Source organism: Coenobita brevimanus, chromosome 12 (assembly GCF_032717465.1).
Source record: "Coenobita brevimanus isolate Jiangsu-jjx chromosome 12, ASM3271746v2, whole genome shotgun sequence".
Taxonomy (NCBI): domain Eukaryota; kingdom Metazoa; phylum Arthropoda; class Malacostraca; order Decapoda; family Coenobitidae; genus Coenobita; species Coenobita brevimanus.
The window spans coordinates 5,312,501-5,325,999 of NC_136965.1; the positions used below are offsets into that span (position 1 = coordinate 5,312,501).

Here is a 13,499-nt window from a genome sequence, read left to right on the forward strand (position 1 = left end):
TGCGCCGACGCAAGATTGTGCAAGCAGAGTGAGATAAGAGTTCTGGACAAATGTGGACGTGTGCATGGAAAAGTTGGAAGGAATGAGAGAGAGTTTTTGATAGGTGATATGAATGGTAAAGTAGAGAATGTGAAGGTGGATGGAATAGTTGGTGAGTGGGGTGTGCCTGCTGAGATAGATGAGAATGGCAGTGCGTTAGTGGACATTTGTGCAGGGAGGGGGTTGGCGATAGCCAATACCCTCTTCAGGCATAAAATGATCCACAGGTATACATGGCGAGTGATGAGAAGGGTGGGTGGTGAAGTGAATGAAAGGAAGGCAATGGTTGATTATGTGTGTGTGTGGATGAAAGGATGCGAAGATGTGTAATGAATGCAAGAGCATATAGAGGTTGAGGGAGTGGACTTTCTGACCACAACTTGGTGGTGACTAGTGGCCAAAATCAAGATCCAAATAAGATGGGGAAATAGAAGAAGGGAAGGACGAGAAGGAGTATTTGCAAGGAAAGTGGAAAGGTTACAAGAGGACGAGAAAAATGCAGAATATAAGAGAGAGATGGAGGAACGATTGGGCAAATATGAATTGGAGCAGATGGGGGACGTGGAAGGTGTGTGCAGGATATTCACAGAAGAAATGTGTGCAGCATGTGATGTGGTGTGTGGGATGAAGAGAAGACGGAGGGGGGTGCAAGGAACAGCGTGGTGGAATGAAGAGGTAAGACAGGCTGTGGCACAAAACAAGAAAACATACAATGAATGGATGAGAAATAGGGGCGTGGAAGAAGCTGAGAGGCGGAAGAGAGAGTTATATGTAGAAAGAAAGAGAGAGGTGAAAAGATTAGTAAGAGAGAGTAAGAAGAGAGTGGATGAGGAATTTGGAAGGAACTTAACTGTAAAGTGGAGGAACTGTAAGAAAATGTTTTGGAGAGAGGTGAAAAAAGTAAGACAGGGTGGAAGTGAAGTTAGCAGGGGAGTGAAAGATAAAAATGGTAGATTACTAGTGGAGAAGGGAGAAAAAGTGAGCAGATTGAGAGAACACTTTAAGGAATTGTTGAACATAGAGGATGGAAGTAATGCGAGTACTGTATAAGTGGCTGGGGAATGGCTGGGAGGAGGAGGGAGGTGAGAAGACAGGAAGAAATCAGTAGGATAGAAGTTGTGGAAGCAATGAAGAAAGTTAAACTGGGGAAAGCCCCAGGAATTGATGGAGTGTGTGGTGAAATGCTGAAGCATGGGGGAGAGATAGTAGTAGAATGGACGTGGAAGATGTGCAGATTGGCCTGGGAGGAAGGTAGAGTCCCGGAGGATTGGAAGTCAGGTATAATTATTCCCTTGTACAAAGGAAAAGGGGAAAAAGAAGTGTGTGGTAATCATAGGGGCATCTGTCTTCTTAGTATAATATGAAAAGTGTGTGGTAGGATACTTAATGACAGAGTTAGAGAAAGAACAGAGGAATTAGTTGAAGAAGAACAGGGAGGCTTTAGGAAGGGAAGAGGTTGTGTAGATCAGATATACATTCTTAGATCTTTAGTGGAAAAGTTTCTAGAGAAGGGAAAGAAGTTGTATGCAGCTTTCATGGATTTGGAGAAAGCAAATGACAGTGTGGATAGACAAGGATTGTGGAAAGTATTAAGAATATATGGAGTAGATGGGAAGTTGTTGAATGCTGTGAAGAGTATGTATGATGGTGCTAAGGCTGCAGTGCGTGTGGATGGTGAACTGAGCGAATTTTTCTCTTTGAAGGTTGGGTTGAAACAGGGATGTGTCATGTCTCCATGGCTGTTCAATCTGAACATGGATGGGGTAATATAAGAGGTACAAGGTAGGGTAGTGGATGTTGGAGTGTCCCTGGTGAGAGAGGGTAGTGTTTGGAAACTCCCTGTACTGTTGTTTGCAGATGATACTGTGTTGTTGAGTGAAGACGAAGGCGAGCTGCAGGGCTTGGTGGATGAGTTTGGGAGAGTGTGTAAAAAACGGAATCTAAAGGTGAATGTAGGGAAGAGTAAAGTGATGGTCTTTGAGAGAGATGAAGTCAGTGAATGTACAGCGAGGTTGGATGGTGAGGAATTGGAAAATGTGAGTACGTTTAAGTACTTGGGTAGTGAGATGAGTAAGGATGGAGGTTTGGAGAGTGAAGTGCTTGAAAGGGTACAGCAGGGAAGAAAGGTTGCTGGTTCCTTGAAAGCAGTGATAAGAAACAGGGAAGTGAGCATGGAAGTGAAAAAGTTACTACATGACAGTATTGTGATACCAACTCTAACGTATGAAAGTGAAGCTTGGACGTTGTTGGAAGGACACAAGTCAAGAGTGAGAGCAGTGGAAATGAGTTATTTAAGATAAGCCTGTTGAGTCACATGGAGAGACACTCTGACAAATAAGGATATAAAGGAGCGTTGTGGTGTGGATGTGGATGTGATAGGAAGCGTTATGAGGAATACACTGAGGTGGTTTGGCCATGTGGAGAGGATTTTTTTTTTTTATGCAAGGAAGAAGGAACCAAAGGCCATGAGCCCGCAATAACAGTTCCCTCCAAGAAAAAAAAATACAATAGAGAGCCAAATTCAAGATCCATTCATTTCGAGATGCCTGGACACACTGTGTTTGAAAGACTGGAGATCATAGGCAGCAGGAAATACAGACAGAGGGGCGGGAACTTCAATGGGTGAAAGACTGACGAAGAGAGTGTATGTGAGTGAGATGGAGGGTGGAAGAGGGAGGGGGAGGCCGAGGATGAGATGGAGGGATGGGGTGGAGAGGTATAGGAGAGTGAGGGGTGTGAGTTGGGAGCAGGGCAGTGAAATGGCGAGGGACAGGGCGACGTGGAGACGATTTGTTTGTGGCCACCCCGAACAGGATTGAGGCGTCTGGCAATAGATAGATAGATAGACACTATATAGGATTTCCAGGCCGAATGGAAGAATTAGGCCTGCTGGTGTGGGCGGGTGCGGGCGGGAACTTCAATATGGGTTAAACCGTAACACTGATACACAAGTACCCCACCCGCGCCCACAAGCCTTTGGTGTGGACGCGACCTAGGAGATGGTGTCATAGCTTAGGTGGTGTCAGAACGTGGTGTCATAGCTGAGACTGTCAGAACTGAGATGGTGTCGGAACAGGTTGTGTCAGAGATGAGGCTGTGTCGAAACTGAGGTTGTGTCAGAAGTGGAATTATGTCAGAACGGAGATGGCCAGAATTGATATCGTGCCATGTCTAAGGTGGCACCAGAAGTGAGGTGGTGTCAGAATATAGATGGTGTCAAAACTGAAAGAGTGTCAGAAGTGAGGTGGCATCAGGGCTGGGATAAAGACAAAATTCAGAGGGCATACGGTAGACTAGAACTGACAAAAATTACGCGAGGCAGAGGAAGGTCATGATCAACATCCCTTTGTCCCTTGGCGCCAACACCCTCACTGACAATGGCCACTATTTACAAACACAACGACACAACAACAATACTTATACGGTTCCTCTTCCGCCACCAACCTAATCCCTACATCCGCTTCCCCCTGCAGACTCCTTTCCTTATCACCGGAACACCTTGACGTATTACAGGAAAAGGGTGTTGTGTGATGGTGCTGGGGGTTACTTGTAGGTCGTAACTTGTGTGTATAGATTTTTATTTTATTTTATTTTTTTAGGATGGTTTTGTTGTGGCTGTCTCTCTCAATGATGGACTTTTTTTTTTTTTTTCAGGGGGGGACATGCATAAATGCCATGCTGATTTTTTCATGAATGATGTTTATATCCAATGAGTGGTTGGGGTTGATTGCTCATGTAATGCCATTCAGGGATGCATGAGGCTGTTCACTCTCATCTTAAATGCTGGGACCAACTGCCTAGCCCAGGGCTCCTACGCTTCCCATGGGGCAATGTAGGATTGGATGATGGATGGATAGATGGCCGGAGAAACTGCTACTACTACTACTACTACTATTACTACTACTATTACTCTGTTGTATAAGTGGTTGGGGAATGGCTGGGAGAAGAAGAGATGAGAGGAGGGAGGAAGAGATCAGTAGGGCGGAAGTAGTGGAAGCAATGAAGACAATCAAGATGGGAAAGGCCCCAGGAATTGATGGAGTGTGTGGCGAAATGCTGAGGTATGGGGGTGAGATTGTTGTGGAGTGGATATGGAAGTTGTGTAGATTGGCTTGGGAAGAGGGAAGGGTTCCAGAGGACTAGAAATCAGTTATAGTTGTTCCTTTATACAAAGGAAAAGGGGAAAGAGGAGTATGTTGTAACCGTAGGGGTATTTGTCTTCTTAGTGTGACTGGAAAAATATAGGGTAGAATACTCATTGATAGGGTTAGGCATATGACAGAGGAGCTAGTTGGAGAAGAACAAGAGGGATTTAGGAAGGGAAAAGGGTGTGTAGATCAGATATTTGTTCTAAGATGATTACTGGAGAAGTATCTAGAGAAAGGAAAGAAAGTGTATGCTGCCTTCATGGACTTGGAGAAAGCTTATGACAGAACAGATAGGGAAGGTATGTGGAAGGCATTAAGAATATATGGAGTGGAGGGGAAATTGTTGAGTGCTGTGAAGAGTATGTACGAGGGAGCTAGGGCTACGGTGCGAGTGGATGGTGAGCTGAGTGAGTTCTTTGATCTCAGTGTGGGACTGAAACAGGGTTGTGTGATGTCTCCATGGCTGTTTAATATATACATGGATGGGGTTGTAAAGGAGGTGCAAGGTAGGGCAGTGGATGTAGGGGTGGCTCTAATGAATGAGGGGGAGATGTGGAAGATACCGGTGTTGCTGTTTGCTGATGATACAGTATTGTTGAGTGAAGATGAATGGGAGTTGTAAAGTTTGGTGAATGAATTTGAGACAGTGTGTAGGCAGAGGAATCTGAAAGTTAATATAAACAAGAGTAAAGTTATGGTGTTTGAGAGGAATGAAGTCACAGAATGTACAGTGAGGTTGGATGGTGAGGATGTGGAGAATGTGAGTGCATTCAAGTACTTGGGTAGTGTGATGAGTAAGGATGGAACTTTGGGGGATGAAGTGCGTGAAAGGGTACAGCGGGGAAGGAAGGTTGTTGGTACACTGAAAGCAGTGATGAGAAATAGGGAGGTTAGTATGGAAGTTAAGAAGTCACTGCATGATAGTGTTGTGATCCCTACCGTGACGTATGGAAGCGAGGCGTGGACCTTGCAAGAGGGGAACAAGACAAGAGTGAGAGCAGTGGAAATGAGTTACTTGAAAGGAGCATGTGGAGTGACAAGGAGGGACAGACTGACAAATGAAGAAGTGAAGGAACGTTGTGGGGTGGTTGTGGATGTGGTTCAGAAGATTAGGAGAAATACAATGAGGTGGTTTGGACATGTAGAGAGAATGGAGAATGAAAGACTGAGGTGGAGGGAGGGAGAGGGAGGGGAAGAGCGAGGATGAGGTGGAGGGATGGAGTTGAGAGGTATATGAGTGAGGGGGGAGTGAGCTGGGGGGAGGGTAGTCGACAGAGCGACTTGGAGGTGTTTTGTCTGCGGCCACCTTTGCGGGATTAGGGCGTCGGGCTATAGATAGATAGATAGATAGATAGATTATTATTATTATTATTATTATTATTATTATTATTATTATTATTATTATTATATTTGTTATCGTTATTACTATTAATATTAATATTTTGGGACACGTGCCCATGTGTCTCTCCAAATCCGTCAATGATCTCTCTTTCACACCCACTCCCACTTGTCCCTATCCACCCACACCTGGCCAAACCCGCCCAATCCTGTCCACATCCACCCACACCTCTCCACACCCACCCACACCTCTCCACACCCACCCACACCTGTCCATACCCACCCACACCTCTCCACACCCACTTTCACCCTTCCACACCCACCCACACCTGTCCATGCCCACTTTCAACTGTCCACACTCACACCTTTCCACACTCACCCACACCTAATAAACACCCTTGTCAGTATTTGCAGTTTAATAGCTTCCAAAAGGTATATGTAGTTTATACACTTCACAAATATTTAGAACCCTAGATAATTATGAGAAATATACTAAAATAAACCTTTCAATTAATCAAGGAGGCTTGTAATCCATATAATTGGAACGCTCTTACCCCCTATGTAAACATTCCACTGTCAGATATGAGGAGAATCAGCTGACGGACGGCCACAACTCTCCTCCAAGACCAATACCAAGCCCAAGCCTCTACTTATTCTCCTTTTGAGCGATGGACTAGAACCATTAACTTGACAGCTGGCCCTGAGCCATACATCTACCTTTTTCATAGCCTTGAAATATCTGAAATGATTGTGGTGTCCTAGGAGCTACCCTAACTCCCTGATCATTTTCATCTATTCCCAGTGGCCGAATTAAGTTTTCAGTGAACTCAGTAACGCGAATATGTTGCTGGATGAAGTAATGTTATGTGGGGAGGATAAGTCCGTCTAAACATATCTGAAACTCAAGCTTTTCTTTAATAATGTTCATCCTCATTACAAATTTACGTACCAATTTCTTTTTAATGATGTTCATGTGTTGTTTTCCTTCGTGCTTAATTTGATTTTTAATGTCATTTTTATCACAGAGTGCCTCATTGCATGTTACCTTACCTGTCTTAAAGTGATGTAACCTAATTAATCACCCTATTGTAACCAAATGTAATCAAATGAAGCCAAATCTGTTTGTCATCTAGACCCCTGTAATAATTTTCTTGGGGGAGGAAGCCAGTTCAGAGATGTGGTCAGTATAGATACCAGCTTTTGGAAGAAAAGAAGAGGGCCTGGGATAAACAGTGTCACTGGTAACTTGTCTGAAGTGGTCTCTGTCAATGCTTTCAGGTCATTGCGGTCCAGTGGTCAGTCCATCCTTAGTCATTTTTTTCTGTGGTAGTCAAACTGGCTCCCACCTAACCTAACTAACTTTTAATCTAACCTGACCCATCGTAAGCTAACATTGCCAAATATATTCCAGTCTAACATGAGTGACCTGAGAACAATATAGATTTTGGGCTGGCTTACCATGTTATCTTGCCACCATCAGTGCATAATGCTGTTGTAAAAGCCAGGCCAGGGAAAACAGTCAAGACTGAATTATACAGAGAAGAAAAAAGTGTTTAAGAGACCCTTGTTTAAGCCAAAATGGTGCACAAGAAATCCACATACAGACTAATGTATAAAAATTATGCTGCGGATGTTAGATATAGAGTATGGCGTGAAAATAATAATTTCAGGTAAGGATTGTTTTTGTACTAATTTTTAGTATGGTATGAGAGTGTTTTTAAGAAATACTGTATTTACAGTGACTTTGAAGCATGAGAGAAATACTGACAAAAAATGTGAGAAAGTTGTACCATTTCCTTTGAGAAAATCTGGTCATTAGTACTATTGTCATAAAGTCTTAATAAGTAGTGTACAGTATTTTGTAGATGTAATTCAAAAGAAAAAAAACAGAACTTCTCAAAAACAGCTTGTATCTGAGACTTCGTAACTCTAAAGCTTGTACCTGTAAGTAAGGAAGCAGCTGTACTGTACTGCATGTTATTGTGTACCGTATGTTTTGTGTTTTAGGGAAAGAAGACGGGAAGAGGAATGGTCTCACCATTCAATCGACGGAGATGATACAGACTGTGAGTGCGACGAGACAGATGAAGAGGATGAGTTAGGGGGAGCTTTGAGGCAGCCAGGCACATATACCCAGCCAAAGAGTATTCTTACCCAGTCCTATGAGTAAGTGGTTGGTGTACAGATACTGAATGCATTCTATTTACAGGATGTCTTCATTATGTCAGGGATGAGGTCTAAAATATAACTTTTTACAGTGTTGCTACTGTAAATTGGAGGAAACTAACAGATCAGTTCACAGGTAGCACTGGAGCTTTGATAGCAAAATTTCATTGATTTATTGAGGACTTAATACCAAATAAGGATATAAAAAGAGCTTGGAATAATGGAGACTGTCTGTACTAAAGTGCCTGTACTGTATAATGCTGATGTAGCACATTTGTTTTAACTTGACAAAGATCCCTAACCCCTTTCATGTCAGTTGATTGTTAGACGTATTTAGAATGGAGAGTCATTTTGATTTGTGACCAAGAAGACTTATTTCAGTCCCATAACTAAGATTAATAAAATTTCATGTAACCACGACTTAGTATTCAAGTTGTGTGAGTGGCCTACATACATCAGGTCAGACAAATTAGCTATAGTCTGTTTGTTTCGTTTCATAAATTCTGAAATACTGCTTCATTTTTTCCTGGGAATTAGGCTTAGGCTATGATTTTTATGATTAATGTGACAGTTGTACTTTTCATGTTTTCCTGTGTGTAGTACCATGTAGCTTTTCAGTTTTGGTTTTCAAAATGTGAACTCAGTGGCACTTGTTGGGTATGTTTTCCTATTTATTGAAACAGATATTAAGTTTTTGGAAATAGCTACACATATCGGTATTTGAGAATGTTGAGTGTCATATTATGGTGTTACAATATTAGTTAGCTGGGAGGTTTAGTCCTAAAATGCTTCATTTTGTTATTGTGCCCTCCTCTCTTCCTATTTCTCCCATCTTTCCTCTCACTTCTTATTGCTTTTCTTTCCCTTACAGGTGGCTTTACATTGAGTGACAAGCCAAATGGTTTCCTGTAAGCCAAGAAACCATTTACAACGCTGGGTGGTAACCATATAACCAAACCATACGTGCTCCCTACGTGTCAACAAGTGGGTTGGTGGAGGGTTAGTGCCCCTCCCCGTAAAACAAATAACTCAAAAGTCAAATAGCCACCCCTTACAGGATTATGGCATCGGGCAATAGATAGATAGCTTTATTTGAGCAGTTGATTTACCTTGTACAGCTGTTAAGAACATAGTTTATCATGTAGTGTGATGTTTGTATCAGACAGATTAACCAACAACCCTCAGTGACGGGCAAGCACAATCAGCCACCACCACATATACCAAAACTCCAGTTCTCTCCAGAGCAATCACCAAGGTACTGTAATTGTAACACAGTTATATTAAAAATTATTGTGAGTTAAAGGTTTTACTCCATAGTCCATTCAGTACACAAACATGCAGTGGTTTTGATTGTATTCTTGCTGATGCCAAATATTTTTGTTCTGCTTGGGGGAGATATCAAGGTTAGGGCTAAGTGCAAGCTATATCTATTCCCTCCGGTTTGATAACTGTTTGCCAAGCTGAATAAAATCATCTGTAGAGAGTAGAGATGTTTAAATTTAGAAACGATGGACCATTTCTGACAAAATCTGATGAGGATGTACTGTAATGGTTTACAGTTGTTTCATGATTAAGTTTCTGATTAATTAATACCAGTTCTTTATTTAAAGTTGCCTGTGGTTCTTTATAAAGCTGTGTTGTAGCAGTTTTTTTCTCTTTTCCTTGTCATTAGAGCCATGGCACACTTTAATTTGTTTTTCTTAAAGTAGAATTTTGTCTACACACAGCCATGATATGAGCTATTCTATCTGGAGATATACTTTGCATTTTATTCTTGCTGCTGTTTATGTATTTAATTTTATAGAGACTTTAGACTAGGAATTACATGTAGCCTTGAATCCCTTCACTGCAGGAGGTCTCCTGTAAGTTGAATAATTCAATCTGGTTATAACGAATATATATATATATATATATATATATATATATATATATATATATATATATATATATATATATATATATATATATATCATGGATTAAAATGTGAAGTGAGAACTGCCAGTAATATACTGTACTGTACAGTATGTTGGTTCTGACCTGACAAATATACCTAACCCCTTTTAGCTCAGTTGGTGGTCATGTAGTCACATTTGAGGGTTGACTTGACTTATAACCAAGGAGTCTCATTCCTACCCTCCTAACTAAGGCTAATTGAATTTCATGCAAGTATGGCTTCATACCTGTGTGAGTAGCCCATTCATTTTTAAATATAAAAAAAGAAAGACCCAAAGGCTAAAAGCTTGCAATGTTGATGTTTCCAAGAAAACAGACTGACTTTTGTTATCTTATTACAGGCCTCAGCAAGTGTCTGATGGTGATAGTGAGAACATAAGGAAAGAGTCCCAAAGTGCTGTAAGAGACAGCAATACAGATCTCAATATAACCCGAGGCACTGATGAAAGTCAAGCTGCTGGACCACCAGAGATGAGGGGCCGAACCAGGGAGCAGTTGGGAGTAATGAGGCCAGGGAGTCGCACCACTGAGTATGACCTTATACCAGGTAATATACTGCTGGCATCGCAGAAGGGTAGGGTAGTTTGTATGGGGGTTAAGAGAATCCAGCATTGAAGTGTTTTACTGCTAACACTGTCTTGTGGGAGTGAAACCTGGAAAGTGAGTGTCAGCTAACTATCAAAATTATATACTGTAGGAAGTATCTTTTTCAGAACATCTGCCACTGTAAGTAGGATGGAAGGTGTAAATACTGTAGCTGATTTATATTTTAAAATGGATGAATAGGTAGTAGCAGCGAGAAGTGGAATTTTTTAGTGAATACCGGGTAAATATAAATACAGGGGTACTTTAAACTCCCAATATATTGAAACACTGTGCCCAGTAATTGAGAGACAGGCTGATAACATAGCTGATGTTCATTACGGGGGGCCATAACGGCCTCATGTTTGATTTATAGTAATTGTTGTCAGTAGGTTTGTTATAGAATTATGCATGTTCGCAGTTTTATTTAGTTTTATATTTTTATTTATCTATTTTTTTTATGTTGTGTACTTTCATACTGTATAGTTAGATATTAAAAATTTCAATCACTAATAAACAAGAAAATAGAAAAACAACAATAATGATCCTTTATTTACCTTATGTTTATGCTGGCAGCTGCATTACTCAATAAATCAACCTCTGGTTTGATATACAGATATTTAAATCTTAGTTGGTAGGCTCACAGAGGTCAGTATAGCATAAGTTAGGATTAATGAGGTTTGATATAATGAGGATTTACTGTATTTCTGGTACATTGAGATGTTATGTTTATAAACAAAAACTGCTTATAGATGAATGTCAAAGAAAATATCTGAAAGTGATACTAAAGGTAATGTTGGAAGAGGCTGAATGTGATACAGAGGAGAACTGAGCAGTACTGTACAGGGTATGGCTGAGAAAGAAGGAAGAGGAACTGAAGTATTTCAGTGTGAGAAAAGTATGTGAAAACAGAAGTTACCTGGAGGAGCCATCCTCTGATGGGGATTATCAGGAAGAAGCAAGGTATTGAAGACAAAATGAGTTTACCAGAAAGTCTTAAGAGTCCATTAATACTCTGATGCTCAGTGTTCCAGTGTTCAGAATGTCCTTTGTGGAAATATGACCTTGTATAAGTTTGCTCCCCCAAAAGTGCTTTTTTTTTTTTTTTTTTTTTTTTTTTTTTTTTTTTTAAATGCCATCTAGGGGAGTAGGCTCATCATCTAACTTTAAATGTATAGGACCACCTGAGTCTAGCCTCATACCCCTACACCTTGCAGGGAGTACATTAATATGGAATTAGATACTGTATTGCTATTTTTGCCAGGAGTCCAACTTACATCATAACTGCAACTTATTAGGTTTCATATGTTGTTTTCTGGGTAAGATTGATTAAATCGCTATTTTCCCAAAATATCATTCTTAATTTCTCTAATATAGTTAAATCTTCCCTACTCTTCTTGCTGCTTTTTTTCAGGCAAGGAGAAAATTTTCAAACTGGAGGAGTTAGATATGACCTTTATTAACTCTTGAGTGCAAAAAGCATTTCCTAAGATGAACAAAAGGATCTGATATAGCGGGAAGAAAATAAAAAAAGATGTCAGTTGATTCAGGAGGCTAAAGAATGAACTGTACCTCACCTTTTTTTTTTTTTTTTTTTTTTTATGAGAAAGATTGGTTGAGAAGGGTCACAGATATGAAGTGGAGGGTAGACTGTCCAGAGGTAGGCCAAAAAGGTGTGGGGTGAGGTCATGTATAGAAACCTCTGAGCTAGAGGTCAGGGAAATGACTCAGGACCGTGACACATGGAATACCACCACTGGATGAAAGGACCTAATACTAATGTGTTCATTGTTTTTTAAATGTAAGTTTGTATGTTTGATTACTTTGTTCTCATGGCAAAATATCCCTTGTCTCAGCCGTGACAGAGGACACAAGTGAAGCTCCCAGAAGAACCACTTCAGCCAAGTCCCGAATGATAAAGAGCCAAATGTATCCTCTCACATCCCAGCTGTCACGGACCACACGAAAAAACTACAACCAACGGAACAGGGTTAACTATGTGCCGTTTGGAACTGGTGCATCAGTTAGGCACATTGGAGACAAGACCTCATACAATGTCCATTTACACAAGGCTCAGGTAATTTGGTCACCTTGCTGAAGTTGAATAGAATTGTCTGAAAATAGCAGGAATATAGTAATAGAAAAATAGATCATTGGATCAAAGGTATTAAGCCTTATTATGTGTGGTGTTGTTGTTGTTGAGGCCTTAAGCTCATCAGAACATTAGCCCATTGGCAAGCAAGCAAAAACTCCATTCTCATGCAGCTTACCATCCTCCATTTGGGGGATAGGGAGGGAGTTGAGGGACATTTATATAACCTGGTGATGTTGGTTATACTGGTACCACCACATGAAGACATTCCCATCCAGCACAGTTGCATTAGTTGATAAATTTTTTTTAGATGTGTCCTATAATTACCGTGTGTGATGTTACAGGTAAAACCCACTGCTCTCCAGGCCTCTTCATTGAGGAATAGAGAGATAGAGGACCTTATCAGAAAGCAGAAAACCATGACTCTGAATGACTGGAGGGAGCAAGGCCAGGAGTCACAGTACATCAATCATTCCAGCCTCTGGGATGATGGCAGGCGGCCAGTGTTGTCATCAAGGCCAAGGGTTAAAGAGAGGCTGAAGAGTGCACCTAGCAGAGTGGAGGTAGTCACCAATTATTGTAAACATTGTGGTGGACGAAAGTGAAAGTAAGTGTTATCCTGTAGGAAAAAAATTAACTGCTAATGACATTTTACCCAGTCACTAACACAGTATTTAAGCATTGTAAAGAAGATGAAAGTCGAGTGTTTATTAAAAACGGTAACAGCCAGCTGCTATTTACTTATGTAGTGTAGGGACCTGACGACTAGGTTACCCAGGTACGGAAAATTTAACCTCTTCCAGAATGGTAACATCATTTTATATTCAGTCTTGCTATCTCCAGATGGGAAGTTTAGGAAACATTTTTTTGAGCTAAAGAAGTTATATAGCCAACAGTAACCCCTTAACTGCAAGAGGTCTGATATAAGCTGATTGAAATCATCTGCTGGTAGCAAGAATAGAGTGAAAGATACATCATCAGAGTGAAGAGGTTAAGGGCAGATGGCTAGCCTACTGCACTGGATGGGAAAATGGGTCTGCTCACCCAGACAGTCTAGGATTAAATAACAACTTGATGATATAACCTCCAGTCATCCTCTGATAGTGGAACCTGTGCAAAGATACGAGTATCATTCCAACTGTGGCATTGTAACCATAGTGAGTGGGATGATCTGCATCCCT

General features: G+C 41.0%; 1 protein-coding gene across 1 annotated transcript; it reads left to right on the plus strand.

Moving 5' to 3' along the window:
• Nucleotides 1–6,876: 6,876 nt before the first annotated feature.
• On the plus strand, nt 6,877–13,038 carry LOC145413400 (uncharacterized). Its single transcript, XM_080283090.1, has 6 exons — nt 6,877–7,195; nt 7,533–7,691; nt 8,854–8,946; nt 9,986–10,191; nt 12,083–12,303; nt 12,663–13,038. Exons 1-6 carry the CDS (start codon nt 7,104–7,106, stop codon nt 12,921–12,923), a joined length of 1,032 nt encoding a protein of 343 aa, XP_080139216.1. The 5' UTR covers nt 6,877–7,103; the 3' UTR covers nt 12,924–13,038.
• Nucleotides 13,039–13,499: the final 461 nt, after the last annotated feature.

What these genes read in the sequence shown, in the direction of transcription:
- LOC145413400 (XM_080283090.1), top strand. Translation starts at nt 7,104, where the DNA reads ATGGTGCACAAGAAATCCACATACAGACTAATGTATAAAAATTATGCT. An exon ending in TCTCCAGAGCAATCACCAAG is followed by an intron (nt 8,947 to 9,985) that starts GTACTGTAATTG and finishes ATCTTATTACAG; the next exon opens with GCCTCAGCAAGTGTCTGATG. An exon ending in TGAGTATGACCTTATACCAG is followed by an intron (nt 10,192 to 12,082) that starts GTAATATACTGC and finishes CCCTTGTCTCAG; the next exon opens with CCGTGACAGAGGACACAAGT.